At 37.1% G+C, this 21,957-nt stretch overlaps 1 protein-coding gene across 1 annotated transcript in view; it reads left to right on the top strand.

The window, feature by feature from the left end:
* LOC132554862 (uncharacterized) overlaps positions 1-7,013 on the top strand; it is a 50,201-nt gene extending 43,188 nt beyond the window's left edge. Inside the window, exons 4-5 of the mRNA XM_060219184.1 lie at positions 5,687-5,741; positions 6,896-7,013. Coding sequence (XP_060075167.1) covers positions 5,687-5,741; positions 6,896-7,013 — 173 coding nt within the window. The remainder of the gene's footprint in view (positions 1-5,686; positions 5,742-6,895) is intronic.
* The last annotated feature ends 14,944 nt before the right edge of the window (positions 7,014-21,957 follow it).

Here is a 21,957-nt window from a genome sequence, read left to right as displayed (position 1 = left end):
CCAGTCAATTGGAAACGTCTCCTGTACAGTAACCCGGATGTCGATATGATATTTAGATAATCACCGTCTTCCGTCATGAACGCATCCCATGGGTCATTCGGTTCTGTCCAGTGTCCGGAGAAAGAGGAAGTGGTCGGCTTTTATATACTGATGTCTACAAGTAGTACATGTCCTTTCCCTGACACTGCACGGTTCTATATAATTATCGATGTTACCGTACTTTGTTGGTAATTACCTGATCATAACAGGATTGAATATTGGTATTTACGGTAATTATCAGAGCAAATGAACACAGGAAGACAAGAATTACACACGATCAGATGTCACATGTTGACGATTCTCTATATCGTATTAGAGGGAAATTACGCACCATGTAGGGCTGAACGGAAAGCTTAAACCGAGCACAAATAATTCACGATGTCAATGTAACTGTTCATGAAAATCCTAAACGATTACTGGGATAATCAAACATTGATCAAAATATATTCTAGGTTTGGAAAACTTGAAACAGAGCTCAATACCGAACTGAACGGAAACTTGAACATCTAGCTCAATTGGTTGACAAAGTTCAGTTAACTATTAGCTGTTGGTGAAATTTTAAAATGTGGGATTGTGGAGTTATCTGTATAGTTCAGTGTTGGGTTCAATGCAAAATTTAAAGACTGCAGAATCAGTAAACATGTTTATTATACATTAAAATTTCTGTTAAATCATGTACTGGCATTATTTTCGCGTATAAATAACAAAACAACTATTTGTGTTGGACTTATAAAACCCCGAAATATACCGCATAAATTGACCCCCCTCCTGTCAACATTCACCCCCAACCCCATCTCCTGTCGATTATTGTAGAAACCCTTTAGACGATGTCTTCTCTGTTCTGTCACTCCTTTGTCGAGACACAAATATTAATAGATTGAGCAACCCAGCTGTGTCTTATTGTGTGGTGATGGCTTAAATTTTGCTTTCGAGTAACTGTTTTTGAGTTTTGCTTTCGAGTAACTGTTTTTGAGCTTTGCTTTCGAGTAACTGTTTTTGAGTTTTGCTTTCGAGTAACTGTTTTTGAGTTTTGCTTTCGAGTAACTGTTTTTGAGTTTTGCTCAATATAGATAATTATATAAAGGCAGGACACATTTGAATTTTTTGCCAAAACTCCAATAAGATACAGGTGAATCTGTAACCCAGTTCTAATGAAGAGACGAATCGACAAATATATCATATTGGGCAATTTTTCATTATTTTCCTATTCAAAACCCCCTTCGTCGATCTATTAGAAGCACTTGACGACTGACAACCGTAATTAGCCGAAAAATGATTGGATTTGAAAATTTTACTTAATATACCATCTAGTTAATGAAATCAACATGGCTAGTGGTGAAATTAATTACTCATATCACTACATGGACCGGTTATTCGAAGTAAGAACGTTTCACGGGACTTCAAACGAAACGTTGAGTGATTCCGCGGGACCTTTCAGAAATAAATTTCTATTGTGTTCGAGTGTCGGCTCGGAGTCTGTGTGAAGTGTAAGGCATGAGTATATGTGTGCGTCACAGGTTGATCATATCAGTAATGAACGTCGTTATATTAAAGTATATGTTTACATTGTTATCGTTTTACTTGTCGACAGACACTAAGAGATATAGGGACGTTACATATCACACTCCGCACTCGCACTTTGATGTGTGTAGGACAGCACGCGCATCAATTGGAATCGCGCGCTGTGACCCTGATACAGAGCGGTGCGTGACCACGTTTGAAGCGTAGGCTGGAGATACATAGTATAAAGTAGAAGGTGAAAACTAAATTAACCAACTCAATCTACTTACACGACATATAAAAAAACAAGACTTGGGTTTCGATCGATTCTAGTACTACACACAGGTACGCAGAAACACTGATTAACTTCCACCGGCACTTCTTAATAGTGATGACGGCGGTCTCCGTTTGTTGGAGCCGTTGGCGAGACGATTCCTTCACCAGACTATTAAATAGACCATATTTTCGTTTGTTTCCCGTAAATTAACGATTCGGTTTGTTTTATATCTGTATTTGTTTCGGAAAAGTAAGTATAACCATCACATCTCCAATGTGATGACGAACGGTCGATACAGAAGCGGGGCTCGTCTCGTGCGAATACGCGCCAAAGTGGGGTGGCTGTGTGTTGAAGTTGTATTTTTCATTCTTTGATAATTGTTTTCTTTACAAGCCTTGCCGCTGTGGATCTGCTGAAGCGTTAGTTATTCTTTTCCCACAGTTTTCCGCTAGTTATACCCTACTCCGTACTCAGACACGAGCGCGTGCTACTTGTCCCACTAGATGGCGCCTTAATATACACTAATAACGCCTTTTTGATTCCAAATCGTATCAGATTCTAAGCCCTTCAGCCCCTTCATGCGGATGAACACGTACATGTGATACGAAGTTCATAGATACAAGACATTTAAGTTACGTACCCGTATCGCCACTCATGCGTAAAACATGAGAGTGTCATGCTAACTAAACACGCACCAGTGTAGTACTTAGGTATACCGTATATTAGTTCAAACATCGTTATTTTTCTTCTTAAATAATGATACACGGATAAAATAGAATGGATGCTGAACTATCAAACAAAGATTAAATTCAATCCGAAATTTTATCAAACTATATTTATGGTTTGTAATTAGGGGTACATCAGTCGAAAAAATATTTATATCTCCAAGAGTTACCGCCCTTCGTTGAACTCTCTCGGTACGTAGCGATAAGCTTGACAGCAGAAGGGGGCTGAGGGGGGTCTACAACGGTATAGTATCACATGATCGAAATTTTCATTTGTGGTGCCATTTATGGGAAAGAAATGTCTTATCATTTGTCGCAGTATAACGACTTTCAATAGAAATATTACTTTTGACTTTCTTTGAAAATGTAAAGATATTACAATTTGCCAATCCTAATATGTCACTGAAACACTGGTATGAGGGTAATTATCGTTTCTTGAATAAAGGAAATGATAAAACGATTGTAATCCAGATTTTAATTGCTGTAATTACACTGACGTCTCAATGGTATATAATTTGATACCAATTTTTGTGTACAGTTTAACAAAGACCAATATATTATATAAACAATGGCGTTAAACACGTAACAAAACGACTTTCTATAGTTTCATGGGACAGAAATTAATTACCATTTTTGTTGGGCAATCCTTCGAAATAATGACGGTCTTTGCTGTTTTTGTTTGAGAATTTCCAGAATCACAATAATCCTTTACATGTGTATTCATCGATTAGTTGTGGTCAGGGACATGGTGACCACCAAAATGGCAGTTTTTTCCTTATTTGCAGACATGCCTTACACCCTTCAGGCAGCAAGCGTATTGATTATTTATTTTCATTTTTTGAAAAAAAAGGTCCCTAGGAAATAACTACAGCTAATTAAAAATATATATATATAACTTTTAAATGTATCATTGTGTTTACGGTGTAAATATTTGTAATTGGTTTATGGTCTTACGACTGTTTATAGAGCACTAACAGAAATTCTTAAAGTCTTATGACTGTTTATGGAGAACTTACGGAAATTCTTAAAGTCTTGTGGCTGTTTATAGATATCGTACTGAAATTCTAATGTTTGCATGGACCTGTAATACTACCGACGACGAAAAAGTCGGGTAGTTTGACCACATGATTTCAGACTAAAAACGTAACCTTAATGTTGTAAATCTCGCTTTATATGTCATGCTATTAAATGTATTTGTGTGATCAAATGAGATAAAAGAGATCTGAAGACACCAAGCGTTTTAAAGCACAATAATTTGAAAGTAAGGCGTCGCCGGCTTGTTTTATTGATTAGAAAATTTGTCAGAAATCACTCATTTGTTGTTAACATAAAACATTTTTATAGTAGTAGACCTAGACATCCAGTTTCTCTGTATCACAGACTCTACCTCATACAAAAGAAAGTATATATGTGCTCTGATAGCAATCATACTTAACTACACTATCTCTGTGTCATACCTAACTACACTATATCTGTGTTATACCAAACTACACTATCTCTGTGTCATACCTAACTACACTATCTCTGTGTCATACCTAACTACACTATCTCTGTGTCATACCTAACTACACTATCTCTGTGTCATACTTATCTACACTATATCTGTGTCATACCTAACTACACTCTCTCTGTGTCATACCTAACTACACTATCTCTGTGTCATACTTAACTACACTATCTCTGTGTCATACCTAACTACACTATCTCTGTGTTATACCTAACTACACTATCTCTGTGTCATACCTAACTACACTATCTCTGTGTCATACCTAACTACACTATCTCTGTGTCATACCTAACTACACTATCTCTGTGTCATACCTAACTACACTATCTCTGTGTCATACCTAACTACACTATCTCTGTGTCATACCTAACTACACTATCTCTGTGTCATACCTAACTACACTATCTCTGTGTCATACCTAACTACACTCTCTCTGTGTCATACCTAACTACACTATCTCTGTGTCATACCTAACTACACTATCCCTGTGTCATACCTAACTACACTATCCCTGTGTCATACCTAACTACACTATCCCTGTGTCATACCTAACTACACTATCTCTGTGTCATACCTAACTACACTATCTCTGTGTCATACCTAACTACACTATCTCTGTGTCATACCTAACTACACTATCTCTGTGTCATACCTAACTACACTATCTCTGTGTCATACCTAACTACACTATCTCTGTGTCATACCTAACTACACTATCTCTGTGTCATACCTAACTACACTATCTCTGTGTTATACCTAACTACACTATCTCTGTGTCATACCTAACTACACTATCTCTGTGTCATACCTAACTACACTATCTCTGTGTCATACCTAACTACACTATCTCTGTGTCATACCTAACTACACTATCTCTGTGTCATACCTAACTACACTATCTCTGTGTCATACCTAACTACACTATCTCTGTGTCATACCTAACTACACTATCTCTGTGTCATACCTAACTACACTATCTCTGTGTCATACTTAACTACACTCTCTCTGTGTCATACCTAACTACACTATCTCTGTGTCATACCTAACTACACTATCTCTGTGTCATACCTAACTACACTATCTCTGTGTCATACCTAACTACACTATCTCTGTGTCATACCTAACTACTCTATCTCTGTGTCATACCTAACTACACTATCTCTGTGTCATACCTAACTACACTATCTCTGTGTCATACCTAACTACACTATCTCTGTGTCATACCTAACTACACTATCTCTGTGTCATACCTAACTACACTATCTCTGTGTCATACCTAACTACACTATCCCAGTGTCATACCTAACTACACTATCTCTGTGTTATACCTAACTACACTATCCCTGTGTCATACCTAACTACACTATCTCTGTGTCATACCTAACTACACTATATCTGTGTCATACCAAACTACACTATCACTGTGTCATACCTAACTACACTATCTCTATGTCATACCTAACTACACTATCTCTGTGTCATACCTAACTACTCTATCTCTGTGTCATACCTAACTACACTATATCTGTGTCATACCTAACTACACTATATCTGTGTCATACGTAACTACATTATCTTTGTGTCATACCTAACTACACTATCTCTGTGGTTTACCTAACTATGATATCTTTGTTACAGATGTATCAAAAGGAACCTTTATAGACGATATCTTTTCAAGATTATTTGACCAAGGGTGAGTATCATCCTCATCATCATTATCATCATCATCATCATCATCTTCATCATCATCATCATCATCATCATCATCATCATCATCGTCTATAATAAAAACAATTATCATATCACAACCCGTTATCAGTGTAACACCCATTACATAACTACCCTGTTATCAGTGTAATAACACCTTTACATAACAACCCTGTTATCAGAATGATAACACCTTTATTTAACAACCCTGTTATCAGTATAATAACACCCATTACATAACTATCTTGTTATCAGTGTTATAACACCCATTACATAACTACCCTGTTATCAGTAATTACACACTACCCTGTTATCAGTAAAGACATCCATTACATAACTACCCTGTAATCATTGCAATAACATCAATTACACGGATTGCAATAACATCAATATGACGTCACCGAAGAATTTGATATGTAGTAAGAATATCGTGAATGTAGTACTTTATATCCCCTAACGGTGAAAACGGAGAGATCCATCGTGTTTATCTCCGTCTGTCTGTCCGTCCGTTAACAGCAAAGGTCAATGTTGCTAAAAATTCATATTTTCGTCAAATTTTGATTTCAAGGTCATAACTTTAAAAAGGATCGATAGATGTGGTTGAATCTTCATGCAATGTTAGCTTATGAAGTAACATAGAGTCGGATTGAGCTTTGGATAAAACAAAACTGCCAAGGCCACTGTTACTAAAAACAGACTTTTATTGGCATATTTTGGTTTCCAGATGGTAACTTGTGATAGCGTGACTGATTATGTTGAAACTTGATGCAATTTAATATTATTAAGATATATAGGGTGGGATTGAGTTAGGGGTTAAAAGGTCAACTGTGAAGGTCACTTCCTAAAATAGATGTCATCAATTTTAAAGCTCCGGATCTTTGTCAGAATAACACCAGTACTCAAATGACTGTTCAGGGTCACTGTATCAAAAGATCGAAGTCAAATTTGACATCTTTTCATGTGTATTTTGCGTTATGTTCTAGGTTTTGCGTTCTTCCTGTAAAGACATTGGTTTTCGATGGGAAGACTTTGAATTGTTAAAATGAGACATCTGTTCATTGCTGTCATGGTCTATGTTGTTATAGTAATCGTCAATGGACGAATGTTTTACGATCATGATAAATCTCATTTTTATTGTAGATACGGTGGGAAAAACAACAGAGGTGGAAGGCGTGATGTTGAGGATATCGGCCGAGCGGAAACGCTCTCCATGAAGCGGGGACGTGAGAGGACGTCAGGTTTCTATAGCAACTGGTGACGCTACTGGTTGTTTGTGATCACGTGACATTGACATGAGAATGCAATAAACATGTATGCTTTATAAAGAACAGACTGATTTTTAATTAATGATGATGTAACAGCGACCCACTGTTTCGTGTTTCTTAATAAATATTTTAAATAAAGCAATGACTCGGCATTTAAACTTGTATACGAGACAATATCAACACAACAGTACATCCGTGTTTGTTCCTGGTCGAATCCGTATCACAAAGACATGTGACAGGAACAGAATGTTTCAATATGAATTTCGGAATAATAGCGTTGAAATAAAATTGGCACAATGATACAGTTTAAATGTGGTGAAAACAATTATCGCAGCATAACCAGATTGAGTCGTCGTATGCCAGGTACATTTAATTGACTACGGCAACAATGGTTGTAATATGGCGTCACAAATATCTACCATAAACTGCCCGGGACTTTTTTTTTTTTTTTTTTTGGGGGGGGGTGGGGGGGGGGGGGGGTAATACTTACCATAACTCCATAAAGTTATGCCGGTAAGTATTACATCATGAAAATTGGTTTTACTTGAATAAAAACTCTCAATTTCATTTCAGTAATGATAACCATAACCTTAGTATCCAAAAACAATACCTGCACCTATCTTTATAGCCCTCCCCCCCAAAAAAAACAAAAGATTAAAAAAAACGGCCCTCCCTACAGTCCCAAAAGCCATTACGGATGAGACGTAGAGTTGTCTCCCTTTATGGTAATGCTTACTGAAATGAAATTCACTATTAAGGGCCATAGACAGTTTCCTTTCTAATCGAAATTCGAGAAACGACTAAAGTTCAAAGTTTCTTTGAAGCGAGGATCTGATGTGTTCAAACAAGCATTACAATGCATTACAATATCATCGGGATGCAAAAATCAATATCCATCTTGGTGCGATCACATTTTTTTTATATCTTCGGATTTCTAAACATTGTCAATTTGTCGTAAAGGTAATGTCAAATGATGGAAATAAATAATCACTCGATCGGGACTATTTCAGACGTGATGTCTCAGTTCCTGAGACACAACAGGGGCTATTTCAGACGTGATGTCTCAATTCCTTAGTCACAACAGGGGCTATTTCAGACGTGATGTCTCAATTCCTGAGACACAACAGGGGCTATTTTAGACATGATGTCTCAATTCCTGAGACACAACAGGGGCTATTTCAGACGTGATGTCTCAGTTCCTGAGACACAACAGGGGCTATTTCAGACGTGATGTCTCAATTCCTGAGACACAACAGGGGCTATTTCAGACGTGATGTCTCAATTCCGAAGTCACAACAAGGGCTATTTCAGACATGATGTCTCAATTCCTAAGTCACAACAGGGGCTATTTCAGACGTTATGTCTCAATTCCGAAGTTACAACAGGAGCTATTTCAGACGCGATGTCTCAATTCCTAAGTCACAACAGGGGCTATTTCAGACGTGATGTCTCAATTCCTGAGACACAACAGGGGCTATTTCAGACATACTGACTCAATTCCTTAGTCACGACAGGAACTATTTCAGACATACTGACTCAATTCATTAGTCACAACAGGGGCTATTTCAGACGTGATGCCTCAATTCCTAAGTCACAACAGGGGCTATTTCAGACGTGATGTCTCAATTCCTAAGTCACAACAGGGGCTATTTCAGACGTGATGTCTCAATTCCTATGTCACAACAGGGGTTATTTCAGACGTGATGTCTCAATTCCTAAGTCACAACAGGGGCTATTTCAGACGTGATGTCTCAATTCCTGAGACACAACTGGGGCTATTTCAGACGTACTGACTCAATTCCTAAGTCACAACAGGGGCTATTTCAGACGTGAACTTCAATTCCTTAGTCACTACAGGAGCTATTTCAGACTTGATGCCTCAATTCCTAAGTCACAACAGGGGCTATTTCAGACGTACTGACTCAATTCCTAAGTCACAACAGGGGCTATTTCAGACGTGATGTCTCAATTCCTATGTCACAACAGGGGTTATTTCAGACGTGATGTCTCAATTCCTGAGTCACAACAGGGGCTATTTCAGACGTACTGACTCAATTCCTAAGTCACAACAGGGGCTATTTCAGACGTACTGACTCAATTCCTAAGTCACAACAAGATCTATTTCAGACGTACTGACTCAATTCCTAAGTCACAACAGGGACTATTTCAGACGCACTGACTCAATTCCTAAGACACAACAGAGGTTATTTCAGACGTGATGTTTCAATTCCTGACACAACAGGGGCTATTTCAGACATGTTGTCTCAAATCCTAAGTCACAACAGGGATTTTTGCAAACGTTTTGTCTCAGTTCCGAAGTCACAAAAGGGTTTTTCCAGACCCCGACTCAATTCCGAAGTCACAAGAGGGTATTTTCCAGACCCCGACTCAATTCCGAAGTCACAAGAGGGGTTTTTCCAGACCCCGACTCAATTCCGAAGTCACAAGAGGGGTTTTTCCAGACCCGACTCAATTCCTAGGTCACAATAGGAATTTCCGCACGTCGGTGGACCAGGTCCATGCATAAAATTACCAATAACCCTTTCAGTGACAAATATCGCTGTCTGCAGTAGGGATGGACACCACGATGACACACACTACACGTGAACGATGTGTTATCTTCCTAACAGTCAGAGTCTGAGTTTTTCGCCGACCTGACAAGAAATGTCATAACCTGAATATTCCAACATTCAAGATCAAACATGTAGAAATCTCTAATCATATTTAGGGTTATTGCCACAAGGCAAACATGAAAAATATAAAAAGAACGCGTTTGGATTCAACGTCCATTTGTAAAAAGATACCACAATACATTTTCCCGATTTTTGCCAAGTTCTGAAGACATTGGCGCAATTATGGTCTCTGAAACTACATTGGAATTGCACGATATACTTAGGGAAATACTTTATTGAATGGCCTCACAAACTTTTTTACAATCACAACAGTGCTCGCATATTTTCGTCCACCCTTTCCTCGTGACTACTTTTACATTGTAAATGGGGACATTTATACGTCTCATTTATGTGAGGACTTTACTTTGATATCCGCGCGCCCACGGCGTTCACAAAGATAGCTTATCGGATTAAATACTGACATAGATTTATTCTATAATCAGGAAATATTAAGTCGGGTTGAGGAATGATACACACTACCATATCGTTGCTATTTCTATAGGGTGTCCCCAGAATGTCTTTGAGCATTATAACATCATGATAGCATGATTTTAAAGGGATTATATGGTTTAGATATTCATTTAGTAACCGATATAAAAATTATAACATTTAAATACTTGTCTAAAATTGTGTACTTCCTGTTGATTATAATATCTTTAAGTTTGCCTAACTATTGTATAAACAGCGTCAAAAAATTAAATTAAATAGGAGCGACCCAACACTAATTCATATTATCATTGTTCGGAAAGTGTAAACAGTGTCTTTGCGCATTTAAATTTAGATTCAGATTAATTTAAATGTGAGAATTGAAACATGCCTGGCAAATTAAGTTTTGGCTAATTACGTAATTATACACAGTAAAAAATTATATCAAAACGGCGAGTTAAAACGAGGCTCCGAAAGGTCACGTGTTGAACTCCGCTATTTCCGATCAAAACAGCGATGGGTGGTAAACATAAGAGCGAGTGTCGACTAGCGTCGGTTCGAAGCTGGTAATCTTTAGGAATTTCTCTCAGAGAGTGTTAAAATTTTGTGAAAAGTCCAATTTTAAGTATTACAATGCTTGCCCGAAATCAAACGCATACGAAAAATAACGAAATTTAACCATTTAGTCCCTATAAACCTCGACAAAACTACGTGTACGAGGATTGACTCTCGACAACGATTAGCGAAAGAAAACTAATTGATGTTAACATAGGATGGTTGCACTATTTCCCATGTAACATTCCAAAGAATTTAAAGACTTGTTGATAAAAATCTTATTTGGAAATTACACGTAGACAAAATGTGCTCTAATATTGCGGTCAAAATATGTTTACAAGGGAGATTAGATAAATATTTATACAAAGATGCTAAACTTCTATTTGTTAATAAGGTGGTGATGCAGTAAAACATGTTAACAGAATTAATAAAGTAATGAAAAGAGTTGCGATAATATTTTTGCATAAACTAAAGCTTACTCCGTCCAAAGATATATATCGTGAAATGAATTGGCTATCTCTCATAGTAAAATGTATGACAACGGTCTTATTGTACAAAATGACAAACAGTCTAGCTCATCAATACGTCAGATTTATTTATACAATCTTCCAGTCTGTCAAATTACCATACAAGGTCCGTTGTCATGGAAATGTTATGATTCCAGCTTACAGACTGAGCAATTTTAAATGCTATTTAGCTTCTCTGCTGTTGATATTTGGAATTTATTTCTAGGTCCAATAAAAAATGTGTATCATTGGATTATTTTAAAAATCAGTGCAAACAACATTTTATGATACGATATTAATTAAAACATTTTATCGAAAATCGTACAAGACACTGTTCATACGTTCTTTATTAATTCATTACGATGACAACAAATGACTCGATGAATGATCTAATGTAACGAAAAAGATATTTTTATTTATCTATGAATACATTGATGGATTAACGATACACCCTGAACGAACGAATGAATGAATAAATGAATGAATGAATTGGGGACATGGCTGTAAATAACTTTGTTTTAACATGTACTTAAGTCATTTATCCTCTATCAGTAAAGAATTTATTATTATTATTCTAAACACATCTCCTTAGAGTTATTGTGAAACACACACACATACACACACACACACAAAACACACACAGAGAGAGAGAGAGAGAGAGAGAGAGAGAGAGAGAGAGAGAGAGAGAGAGAGAGAGAGAGAGAGAGAGAGAGAGAGAGAGAGAGAGAGAGAGAGAGAGAGAGAGAGAGAGAGAGAGAGAGGGGGGGGGGGAGCGAGAAAGATCGAGAGGGAGAGAGAGAGAGAGAGAGAGAGAGAGAGAGAGAGAGAGAGAGAGAGAGAGAGAGAGAGAGAGAGAGAGAGAGAGAGAGAGAGAGAGAGAGAGAGAGAGAGAGAGAGAGAAAACCTTAGACTGCCCTGTCTCATCCTTTGCTGTAATACTTCCTGATGTAAAACCTTAGACAAGATGTTACTGGTCTGTCCGTGGCTGTGACACTTCCTGATAAAACCTTAGACAAGATGTTACTGGCCTGTCCGTGGCTGTGACACTTCCTGATAAAACCTTAGACAAGATGTTACTGGCCTGTCCGTGGCTGTGATACTTCCTGATAAAACCTTAGACAAGATGTTACTGGCCTGTCCGTGGCTGTGATACTTTCTGATAAAACCTTAGACAAGATGTTACTGGCCTGTCCGTGGCTGTGATACTTCCTGATAAAACCTTAGACAAGATGTTACTGGCCTGTCCGTGGCTGTGATACTTCCTGATAAAACCTTAGACAAGATGTTACTGTCTGTCCGTTAGTATTTTGTTGGTATCAGATATAAGCATTAAGCAACATTCTTTGTAAGATATTGAAAGCTAACTTTTGCCAAACTTTTACAGTTTTCTTATTTATATTATAAAAAACTTAACAGGATAAATGTCTCATCGACCCCTCTCATATTCTTGCGAGATTTGTCAGCAATTACAGCGGTTGTCAGTTACTAAACAGGTTTTTTTCTCTCTAGATTTGCGTCAATACATTGGGCACAAGTATTGGCGCATTTCGGCGACGTCATCGTTGTTTCAGCTGAAAGCACAAAAACCTGCTCTGTTTTGTACCTCTTCCAAACTTTTCAAAAGTCGGGGTTCTTTTTAGTAGTTTTCCACACATTTTTAATGACATCAAGTTCTGGACATTTTGATGCCGGAGGAAGAGTTCAAATACTATGTATAGTTTTCCTTTCGTTATCTCTCCTCGACACGGGATACTGGGTGTTGTCTTCTTGTATAATCCAAGGTGTAATTCCAAAATGTGTCGCAACAACAAACCTTATTTTTCATCCAGGCTGGAAATATACTTATCAGTATTTATGTTCCCATCGAGAGATATAAGAGTTCTGACCAATTATTTGCTACTGTTCAATGAAGTTTTGTCTGACAAAAACGAAGTAATCGTTCCCTGTTAACAGGTGTTCCTTCTTCTTACAGTTCTTGATGGCAAATTAACTAGTTGTGCTATTATCATTAATTAAAAGTCCCTCTCCTGTTGTTTTAACGGTCCAGATGATACTACAATCAGACCTGTCACACGATTCTCAAGGCCGTGCTTCTCACTAAATTTTCTTTTTCATCCCTTTCACGGAACCGTTTTAAAAACATCTGTACGTATCTTGGTTTAAGTTCTGACAAAACCGCATTTTTTTGACGAAATACGACTGTTAAGCAGTTTTACATTGCATGCTTGAGTCAATTCACGGGTTTCGGGAGCCGACACTATAAACACAGAGTAGGGGAGATAACTCTATTTTAGTGTAACCGGAATTCCCTGCGGCTTACAAATTGATCCGGTATTAGTTTCTTTCAGAGTATGTACTGTTTGTACAGATAGAGCTTAAACGATAGGAACACACTTAAATTATATTATAACATCGCCATTTTGCGCCAATACTTATGGTAAGTAATTATTTCTTGCCCTGTAACATAGTGCCATTTAAACATCCTATTTCTGTATGGACTGAAAAAAAAATGCCTGGTCAACTTAGGACTATTTCATTCAGTAATATAACGATACGTCGGCCATGCAAAATTTAGATACACAAGGGAAGTACTTGTTTCTGGTCTACATGCTAACAATCAGAGAGCTGTCACACACTATGTTGTGTTGAAATATTGGTTATTTGGTATCTATATTTTGATAAAGTATTTAATATGCGTTTTCATTGGTAATAATGTACCTGCGTTTCCGATCCTTATCATCGTATCGTTTAGGTTTTAAACCATTTGTCAATTTGAAAATGCCTTCTATCTTAACACGGACTTTATCAAAATTCTTCCTGTAAAATTATAAGGGGCTATCTGATGTAGAAACATCCGTATTCCTCGAATCGTCATCTCCGCCCAAATGCACAATGTTACAGTTACCTTATTGAAATAAAAACTAATGAGAATTGATTATTAGCTGACTAGTTGATCACTTGTAGAAAAGAATTCATTGAAATCAGTTACATTCAGAAATGAACATCTAGTATGAAATAAGCACTACCTATAGCCGAGCACAATGCACGTGATCCATTCTAAGAACTTATTTTTCCTAAGTCCCACAACTCTGTCAAATATTGGCGGATTTTGATGGAAACCTTTAGAAAAAAAGAAAGACACAGTATGTCCCATAAACTTTTATTTCGGATGCACAAGAGAAGAATTCAATCCAAAACAGAATATTGGGAAAAAACTCTCGAACAACATCCTGCGAGATAGACTTATTGATAATGATTACTGTGCCAAGCTATATGAAAACAAACATCAAAATCTTTACGAACGACAGACAGACAGACAGACAGACAGACAGACAGACAAACAAACAGATGGCGATCAGATTGCATCCTAACCTGATTTCCTTCATGCTGAAACATTTTACAACTTTTATGGAAAACACAAAAATTGCTTTCATTTTTCTTTGCATCGATAAATTTGTACTTGATTACAAAATTCTTTGACAGATTTTTCCCTTTCGATGAACAATGTCTGCCTCTTTCTGGATATGCCAATCCCCAAGTAGTCTACAACAAAGAGAAGAGGAACAATAGGCCTGTAACATCTATATGTTAACTATTTCAAAGTCGGTAATGCTTTCTCTTAAGATGCCCAGTAAAAGTTTGGTTATCGGTTTGGTATCTCAACTTTGTCAAAAATATGACCCAGAGGTATGCCACACCCAGGGGTCAATTCCTTCATCATGAATGCGTATATCTCTTGATGCCAAGCAATACTATATATGGCTATGGTGTGGGGATTTCACCTTTTTTTCAAAGATATTACCTAGAAACGAAGTTTTTAGGGTTAGGGCACTCCTCGGGGCCAACTTTTACATCATGATTGCGTTTATCTCTTGATGCCTAGCAATGCTATATCAGGCTATGGGGTTGGGATCTCAACTGTTTCAAAGATATTAACCAGAAGTGAAGTACAGAGGGGCGGAGCCACACCAGGGCCAGTTCTTACATCATGATTGCGTTTATCTCTTGATGCCCAGCATTGCTATACATTGTATATGGTTATGAGGTGGAATCTCAACTGCTTCAAAGATATAACATATTCCCTGGGGGTGGGGCCAGACCCCAGACGTCAAGATACAAAATTAATCTCCCTTCATCCAAAAATGCTATCTACCAAATTTGGAAAAAATTAAATCATTTCTACAAGAGTAGGATTTTACAGAATTTGTACTTTTTCCCCATATTAGCCTCCACTCCTTCTGTCTCAAGGGGCCGATACCCACTGTTTATACAAAATCATTTCCCATCACCAAAATATCTTTCAGACCAGATTTGGACAAAATCCAATTATTCCTACAAGAGAAGAAAGATTTCAAAAATTGGTTTTATTTCCCCAATTGGGCCCCACCAGTCCCACCCCAGGAGGCCCTTCAACCAAATTTGGACAAAAGTTTTCCTACAGGAGGAGTAGAGTTTTCAGAATTTACTCTATTTCTCCTATTTGTCCTTGCCACTCTTGCACCAGGAGGCCGAGACCCATCATTGATACAAAATTGACTTCCCCCAAGCATGCTTCTGCCCAGAATTCAATTTCAAAATTCAATTATTGTTCACTTCACCTAGGAATGCTTCAGGCCAAATTTGGGCAATTTTAATTAATTAATTCAGGAGGAGAATGATTTAAAAGAATTTACTCCATCTGTCCTATTCGGTGAAATATTGTTACAAAACAGTACTTAAAGAGAATACTAAAGCAGATTTCTGTTCTTTATATCACTAATAGTCTGTACACCTGACATAGGCTTCCATTGTCTTCTGTCTAACTCAAATTGCTTTTGGATGTGTTCATTTTGGCTGTTATATATGTATTTGTGGATCATGAAATTATCTTTAAAAACTTAAAAATAAAAAAAAAAAAAAAAAAAAAAATAATATTAATAATTTTAAGAAATAATAATAAGATAGCGTTGTTTAGGCGTGTAGTTTTGTCTATATATTGTTATATAATGATTGAAATCTCACTGTCAACAGAAGTACATCATTGTGAAACTATCCTGAAAAGAAATGAATTCGTATTGTATGCAAATGGTATTAAAATAATTCCAATAAAGTTTCCAGTCTCTGGAGAAGCACTTGTACAGGTTATACGGTGAATGACTCTAATTTGAAACCATGTTAACTTTGAGTCTTTAGTTATTGTAGAGGGAAGTTTATGGACATTGTATTTTGACCACTTTTCATTATCAAAGTTGAACTCTAGATTCCTATTTCTAGTACCAGTAGACATTGATGCTGGAACTATAAATGACCTGTAGATGTCCTTAGAGCATCCCCCCCTTAAAAAAGACGTGTTTATGAAAGACCATGCCTCCAGTTGCAACGAAGGTAAAATTACAAAGTGAAACCTTTTGGTACCAGAAAGGACTTGCCACAAGGAACACACACACCAAATATGAGAGCCATACTTCTTATGGTGCAATAGTTATGGTCAATGTTACAATTTTTCAAATGTAGGTCAAAGGTCACTATCAATGTCACATAATGAAAAACGTTTGTACCAACAGAAAGGTCTTGTCACACATGCCAAATATGGAAGCCCTAACTCTTACGGTGCATTAGTAATAGCCAGGGTTATAGTAGACAACAGACAAACAGACAGCACAACACAAAATGCCCCGAATCTTTCGAGTCGGGGGCATAAAAAAAATCAAGATTAAGTAGTATAAAAGGCAGTGAAAGCCTCTCTGTTGGAACTGGACATTTCTTAAGTAACGTTTGATTGTGTTGGCTGATTCGGGACATCGTAATATCGCTTCGTTTAATGGGAAGCGAGATTGCGATATCACGATGCGATATCACGATATCACGATGCGATATCGTGGTCTCGCATCGCGCTATCGTGTTATCGCTTCTTGCTATCGTGGTATCGCATCGTGATATCGTGATATCGCATCTTGGTATCGTTATATAGCAATCTCGCTTTCCCTTAAACGAAGCGATATTACCATGTCCCGAATCAGCCACCATATTTTATTGATATCACTAACTCATCTTATTGTAGAAAGTTGACATTGATATAAAAAGTTTGTAAAATCTCATTAAAACAAAGGAAGGTAAAATTGTCAGAATCTTTGTTAGGTCATTCAATGTAAAAGTATCTGTTACAAACTCATCAGGAAAAAACAAATTCATTGTTAACTTGGATATCTTGGTTATACCAAAGAGGAATTTTTAAAATACTTTGTCTGCCAAGCCTCATAATTTCAAAATTGTTTATCCCATGTCTTAAAGACATTCTTCCAAAATAAATTGTGGCTGTTGTATCCACACAAATGCGGATATTTCTTACCACAATTGTAAAAAAACATCTATAGTTGATTTATGATCAAATTCCATTTGCAAGAAAACCGAAGTAGTCTTCTAATCCAGCCATGCTTTAAAGAATGAGTGAAAGCATGTTATATTCACCACCTACCTAATCTTGTCAAAATTCAATTTAGGAATCTGATCCAAAGTAACAGAAATGTCTATCCTGAAGAATGTAAATATATCTTTTCCCTACTGTTGATTTGAATCTGGCTGATATATTACACCACTATTTACAACTACCATATAGTTTAAGTGTTTTTGGTATCAATACTTACACCAGAATTTTTCAGCTCATCAAGCGAACTCTCTTACCCATCTTGTAACAAACCGGTATCGTTTGCATATTGCTATTTTAAAAATTGGAACTTCAGCACAAAGTATAAAACTATAAGGGGCTGTTGGACAGCCTCTTTAAACATTTATTTAACTGAAACATATTATACAGTTGTAGACTCTGTATGAGGTTAATACAGGGTTTATCAACCTGAGGAGAGTAATCAATATTACTTTCTGAGGGTTGATAAGTCCTTGTATTCACCTCATACAGAGTCTATAATAGTTTTATTGTATGAAGAATTACTACAACCACCTAATCTCTTTGCTTCTCATTATATCCCTGTAATAACGTAACAAAACATATTTATACGAAACAAAATTTATATTTTTTTCAATATGAATATAAATTCATTACTTATCTTTCCTAGTAATATGCAACATAACAATTTATAACTTATCAATAAACAAGTGTCATTAAAATTTTACTTTAATTCATATTAAAGTACCAAACCAACTCTCCCCATCTATCTTTGTGTACACAAACTGTCACCTGACTCGTTGGGAAACCACTGCAAGTATGTGATATCATGCAAAATTTTCATTGGAATTTAAAGGAATTCTGGTGCTCATTTTTAGATTTTTGTTAATAATTTCAACTGCCGCTTTTGCTTGCAGATTCCTCTTACTTAAATTGTAGACAAGGACAATAACAACTACGACAGAATCACAGTTCAACAATTTATTAAACTTAACAAACATATATTAACAATACATTACAAAACATGTAACGGTAACGTGGGTCCATTTGAACACTACCAGAGATAAACATAACAGAAATTTAGCCTAGTTGCTTAAACTCTTCAGTACACTAAAATTAAGGATGAACACCAATTGTCAAACATTCCCGCCTCAGAAAGTTCTATATTTGAAAAAAAATATCATTTTCACCCACTGGGCAAAGGTGACACGACATAGTATCACCAGGTAACAATTATTTGAACAATAAAATCTCAGTTATTCAAAGAAACATCTCTTTAAGGTTATGGATCAGGAGGTGCAAAAGAAATTACTCCAATTTGCACAAAAATTTACAAAATAATCTGTTTCTGGTCTTAATTAATCCACCAGCAGGTAAAAATTCAACTTCACAACAGCAGACATCACCAACTCACTCCCACATGGTAATCAAGGCAAAAATATCCAAATATACTACACATGAACACCGACTGTCTATATAACCCTGCTACCACAAAAGTCAGAAAAATTGTATTTTCTGTTGAACATTACAAAATGACATTACATCGCTTAAGATAAACGGTACTCTTGTAAGGTGAAAAATATCTGTTACGCCATAACTATCCTACACATGGATGTCAACATTTTGTTTTATCACCATGCTGTTAAAGATTTATCAAATATCCTTCTAAATTAAAAATCAATCACAAACTGCCTGCCAGTAATACATGTAGCTGTTGATAGATGGCAATACACATAAGAAACAATACTCATGCAACTAAAATGTATAAATGTATGTGCTGACATTACACAAACTTGATAGCCTTTTAAGAGTAAATTTTCCACATACCAGCTGCTATGCAACACTCAACACCATCAGCTAGGAGGATATAACACGATTTAGAAAAAAATCTAAAATCCAATGTCAGAACCGGAAACTTGTAATTCACAGACATCTATATACAACAGTTTTACTTACTTAATACCTACCCCTTCACCTATTACCTACAACATTAATTACAAGTACACATCATAAAAACTATACAAGGAAATAAAAAAAATATAACAAAAATAACGGACTCTTCTGCTGGCATCGAGTGAGTTATCTCCCATGAACAGCTTGGAGGATCAAACATCATCTAGAAGAAAACAGGCAAGACTGATTATTTTTCTTCTGATTGCCTCGAATAAGTCTCAAATTTACAGTCAGAAATCTTACATGCAATTTACAGACGTCTATATACAAAAGCTTTACTAACTTAATACCAACCTCATCTATTACCGACTACATTAATTACAAGTACGCATAGTAAAAAGTATACATAGAAAAAGGAAGTAAAAAAATATAACAAAAATAATGAACTCTTCTGCTGGCATCGAGTGAGTTATCTCCCTTAGACTACTAATAAGTGGGGAAGCCATCACTACACAAAAATCGAACAAGTATCTGAGTATGTATTTCCTAATTGATAGTAAATGGTGAATAAATGGTTCCAGCTTGATCAGAATCACATTTTTTGCTTCATCAATTAACCTCATTCTACTCTAAACTAGACCATGACAACTGCCAAACACATGAGTTGGAAAAAAAAAACAAAAACAATTGTTGACAGGGAGCAATAGCAAAGTTCACCTGTTTTGTTGGTGTTGGAAAAAAACAATGCTGATGACCTGGGGTAACCTCCACTCATCAGCTTCCAACTAACACATCTGATCGAGCTAAACCTCCAACCCCACTCTTAATATATCTGTTAATCCTCATCTACTGTTAGACCTCCTATCCGCTACTCCTACTCCTATAAACACCATCTAAACCTACTCCTAGTCCTAGTTAATCCCTGCCTTCTCCTGGACCTCCTATCCGCTACTCCTACTCCTATAAACACCATCTAAACCTACTCCTAGTCCTCCTACTTGCTACTCCTAATCCTACACCCCCCCTAATATACATGTTAATCCCTGCCTTCTCCTGGACCTCCTATCCGCTACTCCTACTCCTATAAACACCATCTAAACCTACTCCTAGTCCTCCTACTTGCTACTCCTAATCCTACACCCCCCCCCCAATATACATGTTAATCCCTGCCTTCTCCTGGACCTCCTATCCGCTACTCCTACTCATATATCCTCTCAAAACCTACTCCTAGTCTTTAATTCCTAAAAATCAGGCGCAGCATTTTATGGACCCTTTCACCGAACAGTTTGAAAAAGAAGAGGTGCCATTGAACCCCATTCTCCTGTCCTTGATCCTTCATCTCAAAGGCCTGGGCTAGGTTAGGGCTGGCCTGACAGCCCTTGAACACCACCAGGCAGAAGGTATGGAGCTTTGTCCGCCATTGGATGTAAAACTCCCCGATCTACCCAATATATCGAGGACAATGTGGAATATCCCAATAAATCATTCCCAATCATACCCCCCTGGAGTCCAAATCATTCTCCCTTTGAGTCCAAATCATTGCACACCCTCCCCGTTCCACATGAAATACAACCAGCCCTGGCCTAAACCCTTCCCCAATCAACATGTCCACTAAGTCTACCACATCCTGTACTCTCCCCACCAACTTCCCAATTAACCTGTACCAACTCTAAGCCAAAATTACTAAAGAACATTCCCTCCCTGTCTCCCTTTATTAGCCCTGCCTATCAATAAATCTATGGCCAATAATGACCACTTTCCCCTGAACGTAGTGCCTGTAATTCGAACTTGACTCTGTGGTTAACACTTACCTACAATAGAAGTAAAATTAAAGATGTTACAACCTAAGTAATACATCTGACTAACAATAAGTCCAAACTAACACCTACAATGCTGAAAGTCATTCACACAAATTTTCAGCTATAGTGTAGTGCAAAACCCTCAAGGTCACCTGCCTGGTCCACGTAGACCTAAGGAAATGTTGATAACAGAGTTCAATGTTCAGCTGAGGCACAACATTGGGGATTTCTCCAATACAGTTGCATCCCGAGGAAAACAGAACTTCCACATCAATTGTTGTGGAGGAAAGTCACAAACTGTCACTTCTCTTAATTAGTTTTCAGTTGAAAATGTCTTCCACCAGCTGGAAATTCTCTTTTCCACAGGCAGATGCCACATCAGGTTCACATGAGTCATTCTGTGACTCCCTCCACGGGTTGGTGTGCCAGCGATGTAGGTACATATGAAAAGTTGAAACAAAAAAAATCATTACTTTCATAAAAAGTAATTACACTAGTAGAATAGAATCACATTATAACAACATTAACCTAAATAATAAACTCTAAGTGAGATCATAGGTCCCACAACGCATCAACTTCTGCGACCGTCTATGTTGACGTCCAAGTCGTGATACTGGGCATACCCACAATTCATCCTTGGGTTCACCTATCTCTATGGGTTCATGTTTGTCTATATAGTCCACCTCGTATCGCTATCTACACTG

Source organism: Ylistrum balloti, unplaced genomic scaffold (assembly GCF_031769215.1).
Source record: "Ylistrum balloti isolate Yb309-2 unplaced genomic scaffold, AGI_CSIRO_Ybal_v1 Utg370448, whole genome shotgun sequence".
In the NCBI taxonomy this organism is placed as follows: domain Eukaryota; kingdom Metazoa; phylum Mollusca; class Bivalvia; order Pectinida; family Pectinidae; genus Ylistrum; species Ylistrum balloti.
The sequence above is the reverse complement of the archived record's forward strand: the minus strand, read 5'-3'. Positions and strand labels throughout refer to the sequence as shown.